A 5,090-nucleotide genomic window follows, 5' to 3' on the forward strand; every position below is an offset into this window, starting at 1 on the left:
CAGGAGTTCCCTGCTTACGTTGTCGTACGCCCCGTTTATGTCCAGGAAGGCCAAATACAAAGGTCTATTTTCCACTCTAGATATTTCGATGCATTGGGTAAGCACGAACAGGCAATCATATAAGCGCCTACCATTTCTAAAGCCGTTCTGAAGTTCTCCGAGTATCTTGTTACTTTCAACCCATGCCTGCACCTTTAATTTCACCGCCTGCATGGCTAACCTGTACATTACAGATGTTATGGTAATCGGCCTGTAGGATTTTATGTGCATCCTTTCTCCTTTCCCTTTATAAATCAACTTCATTTTACTCTGCCGCCAGCTGTCCGGAATTTGCTTATTCGCTATGACTGTTTCCAAAGCTTTTAACAACGTTTCCTTACTTTTTGGACCGAGTTCATTAATCAGCTTGATCGGAATTCCATCTATTCCTGTAGATGTGTTTTTAGGAATATTCTTTTCTGCCTTTTTCCAGTTTAGATTGGTCAGTTCTAAGCTGCTTTGTATTCTGCTACCTTGTGTTGCTTCCTGATTTGCGGAGATTACCCTATCGTCGTTCTTAAATGACTCGGCTATAACTGATGTAATGTAGTTCACTGCATTGTCTCCCTTTAAACAATTTCCCTCGTTATCTTGAATCCGATCTTGCTTTCTTTGATTCTTCTTCCCTAGCCAGCTTATATGGTTCCAGAATTTTCTTGCTCCGCCTCTAGAGGCATCGTGTATATCAGCCATCCAGCGATCGGTGGACTGTCTTATTTTACTTTGCACGAGGGCCTGCACTTGAAGTTTCTTTTGTCGATATGATTCCCATTTTTGGTCGATTTCCTCCTGAGATACCTGTGCCTTCTTTGCCATTCGGTGTTCCCTTGAAGCAGCCCGTCGTTGTTCAATAGCTTCCCTGATTTCCTTATTCCACCAGCTCCGTGGCAGCGCCGGTGGGTGCAGCGCCGCCTCTCGAGAGCGATACTGTTCCTCCGCCCGGCGCGTTGGGCCGCAAACTTCTGCAACAGACGATACGTGTTCAGCATGAGCTCCGTAGGAGCGGCTTCAGCGGCCCACCAGGGCCGCGGTAACAGGATGTTTGACTCTGATGAATCGGAATACCAAGTGCTCCTGCCTCAGCTACTAACAGGGCGAGTTGTTTTGAATACCATTTTTTTGCATGCCGATGTGCGGGCAAGGCCATACCGAGTTGAAAACTTCCGTGATGCATTGGCGAGCCTGGGCTTGCTGTCTGAAGTTATCGCCCTGGGGGCTTACCAGATGAGTCATGTATGGGCCGTGGCCTTCAGAAATGAAGACGGTGTGAAAAGGCTCTTGTCTAGGAAGGAGGTGACAGTGAAAGAACGCCGCTGCCTTGTGGTAAATCCTGCCAATCAAGCTCTGCACATAAAGTTACATTGGATGCTTCACAACGTGCCGGACGATGAGATACGAGCGGCGTTTTTGCCGTATGGCAAAGTGACGGAAGTGTCCCGGGAACGGTGGCGTGTTCAAGGCGTGCACGACAAAGCATCCTCGACGCGCCTGGTGACGATTATTTTGAAGACAGGTATGACGGAGGACGACCTACCACATCAGCTCCGTATTGCAGGTGAACTTGATCTGGTTGTGGTGCCGGGCAGGGCCCCGTTATGCCTGCGCTGTAGCAATACGGGACACATCCGACGCGAGTGTCGTGTTCCGCGCTGCGCTCTTTGTCATCGTTATGGACACGAAGAGGAACAGTGCGTGAAGACGTACGCTTCTGTAACACATAAAGTGGCAAAGGATGATGTCACCGACCTGCTCATTGACGAAGCAGACGTCGAGGAAACCTCTAAAGGAGCAGGACCGAATAATGAAGATGCGAAGCCTCAAGAGCAAAAGTCTGGAGTACAGCACGAAGCTAAGCCCAGTAATTCTCCAGCTGCCCCAACTTCTAAACTGGAGCCGCCTTCAACGCACTCTGAGAGCGATGAAGTATCTTCAGCTTCAAAAGGCAATTAAATGGAGGCAAGCGATGATGGCGCAATGGATTCAAACTGGTACTGTCACGAAAAGGACGCATGAAGAGGCGGATATCCAGGATGGACAGCAAGGCCAACCGGCTAATGATGAACCCCCGGCAAAAACAACGGAGGGACGTCGGGCGACATTACGCCCAAAACCGAACGTCCTGCCGGACCGAAGACCGGCGGCGACGCCCACCTAGTGTACAGAATCGGTGCCGTCGAAGGCGCCTAACCGCACCTGAGTCAAAATGGAAGGATTCAAGGGAACTTCGAGATGCACCTTCAAGGTACAGTTGAGGACTTTGCCGGATGTTCTTTGTTCGTACCATTTCTTGAGTTTTTACTACACGCACGATGTGGTTGTGGCAGTCATGTGTGTAATGACATCACACGATTCTATAAGCATGCTTTAAAATGGCGAACAACTGCAATTACTCGATAAACGTAGCGACAATTAATGTCAGGGGCTTGTCAACGAGGCGAAGGCAATATCAGCTTAGCCGCCTATGCATGGAAAAGGAGCTTGACTTAATTGCGGTACAAGAGACAAAGGTGGAAAAGCAAGAGCAGACCGATCGTATGGTGTCGCCTTTTAAAACCAATTACAACATCTGTGTATGTCATGCCGTCGGAAAATCTGCTGGCTGTGTTGTGTTGATACGTAAAAGTGTTGGAATTATAGAGGAAATGATTACTGTGTCTGAAACGGGACCCCTTATCGTCTTGGATTTTTCGCTAGCTGAAAAAGGGTGGCGCTTGATTTGTGTCTATGCTCCCAACAGTGTATGTGAGCGATGTCATTTTTTTGAAGACCTTAAGCAATATATGCAATGTGACAGGCAGACATGGGCATCCTCACGAGGGTGAACCCTCATGAGGGCGTCCTCACCCTCACCTCGTGAGGATGTGACTCGGTGAGGTGAGGGCGAGGGAGGATCGACGCTGAAAAATTCGTGAGGACGAGGGTGAGGGAGGGCAGTGGCGGTGAGGGGAGGGTGAGGGAGGGAAAGATACAGAGTTGAGGGGCGAGGGCAAATGTTCCACGAAAGGCGTAGTTTCTGCAGTAAGAAGAAACACGCGGCAACCCGAAAGGCATGAGGGACAACACACTTTCTCCTCCACTGGGCATGTGTTGTATAGAAAACAGATGTAATGGAACGGGGCACAGGCGCTGCAGCTATAGAAGATGCAGGAAAGAAAGCCACAAAATTGCCCCGGCGCTAGTGTTGAAGAAAAGTCTAAAAACGACCCTAGGAAGCTCCAGGAAGTCACCGAGAACGATGTCGCCTTTCCCAGCCTCACAGAACACGACAGGACCGGCAAAATACACAGGACCCCCGTTTCTAACTGCTAACGTTTCTTTGCCATTTAGGAAAAAACACGCCCAGAAAAAAAAAAAAAAAAAAAGAGCGCGTCTAAAGTAGAGGGGACGCGCAGAGAAACGTTGAACACAAAAGACCGAGGTGGGGGGATCTTATCTGCTGGGACCCAGCCACATGTTTTTTTTTTTTCTCGTCCTGATAGCTTGCATGAGTAGCCGACGCATGCGAAATGTTTCTTGACAGTGTTACTTGACTGTTTGGTTAGCAAGGTTTTACATAAAATTTAATAAGTTGTGTAAATTACAATTCGCAACAAAACCAACGGAAATAAACAAACAGCATTGAATTTGTGCTGATAATAGCTGCAATAAAATTAACCGCAGTTCAATATCCGTTGCAATCTTTGTCATGTGTTTGCAGGAACAAAAAATATTTTCTTATTTATTTTATCAATTTTCTCCTTGTTGTGAATTATCAAAATTGTCAAATCGTTCATTAATATGTGCGGCTCGTATTTACAGCGCATTGTTTTTTCCGCAATTTCAATAGCATTAAGTTTTACTTTTTCTATTTTCTTAAGACAGTTTTCTTGAGATGGGTGTTAACATAGCATCGATTTGAAAGTAATAACTACAGCGTGTGAGCATTGAGCACAATTTCGCGAAAGAGTTGTTTCATTTCCAATATCCAAAGTCTATAGAGTGTTCTCATTTCGTGCTAACCTGTTGAATTCCTGCACCGGAGAAGGTTCTTTAATATTATTTGATTGTAGCATCTGTTCTGCATTCAGAATAAGTTTAATGCATCGGAATGCCCGACGATCGTAAGGCTGAATGCTGTCATAGACTCACGCATGAGGGGGATATGACAATACTGTACCAGGTTTAATTCTTTGCCGAATGCGCTTTCGGGTTGGGTGCGCAAGGGTGCTTGCAGTTCTTAGATACATGTGTTGCTGTTCGCAAAATCAAACCGTGCTTGATGTATCAGCCTCGCTATAAAAAAAGAAGGTATTTTAAGCCAGCAGTTAGCTCATTCAAAGGTTCCCAAGAAGAGCATTGCTAAAAACTACCTGCATGCCGCTCTTGGCAAATCCTGCCTACGTGAAATGACACATATAGCGTGGATGTCTGGCTGCAAACACTGACCAGTGCAAGATTTGCCTCTGAGGTGGTCACCTTTGTTTTAGAGGACCTTGCCAGGGATGCTAGGGATGTAGAGCAGCACCGCTGCGCTGAAGAAGCGCAAGGTACAAGATCCGTTGTAATTCCATATAACTATCAAATTTCCCACCGCTTAAAAAACATGGCTCAGAAAGGTGACTGTACACGAAAAACTGGCTAGCTTGTGCAATATAGTGCAAGGAAAGCACAAGCAGCTAAGGATGCAGTATCAAACACTTAGGCAGATTCGTGCCGAGGGAGAGTGCCGTACGTCATTTACCATATACCAATCTACCGTGTCAGAAGCTACACAGAACAAATTGGATGTTGCAGAAACGTCGCACTTCAGAGCTCCACGCAGGATTAGACGCACTGGCGGGGTGGTGGGGAACTGGCCGTCTATGTCGCCAGTGTCGTGGTTCTGTTCCAAAAACGTGCACCTCCATTCTGCGAAATGACAATCTTGAAGAAGTTCGCGTTCGAAACAAGCGGAAAAGTATACGAAGCATACTACATTAAGATGGAATTCACCACTTGTGTTAGCAATTGAAGCCTCCGTCGCCTTATCCGATAACTTGAGTCGCACGTACGGCAACGTGCCAGTGTTCTTA

The 5,090-nt window shown here is 46.8% G+C and overlaps 1 protein-coding gene across 1 annotated transcript; it reads left to right on the forward strand.

Moving 5' to 3' along the window:
* Window positions 1-1,026: 1,026 nt before the first annotated feature.
* LOC146203369 (uncharacterized) lies at window positions 1,027-1,989 on the forward strand. The gene has a single exon (XM_084603005.1). The coding sequence runs from the start codon at window positions 1,027-1,029 to the stop codon at window positions 1,987-1,989; it is 963 nt and encodes a 320-aa protein (XP_084459131.1).
* The last annotated feature ends 3,101 nt before the right edge of the window (window positions 1,990-5,090 follow it).

Source organism: Amblyomma maculatum, chromosome 1 (assembly GCF_055883805.1).
Source record: "Amblyomma maculatum isolate TAMU_Amacu chromosome 1, ASM5588380v1, whole genome shotgun sequence".
Classification (NCBI taxonomy): domain Eukaryota; kingdom Metazoa; phylum Arthropoda; class Arachnida; order Ixodida; family Ixodidae; genus Amblyomma; species Amblyomma maculatum.

Coding starts and splice junctions, on each gene's coding strand:
- LOC146203369 (XM_084603005.1), top strand. CDS start 1,027: ATGAGCTCCGTAGGAGCGGCTTCAGCGGCCCACCAGGGCCGCGGTAAC.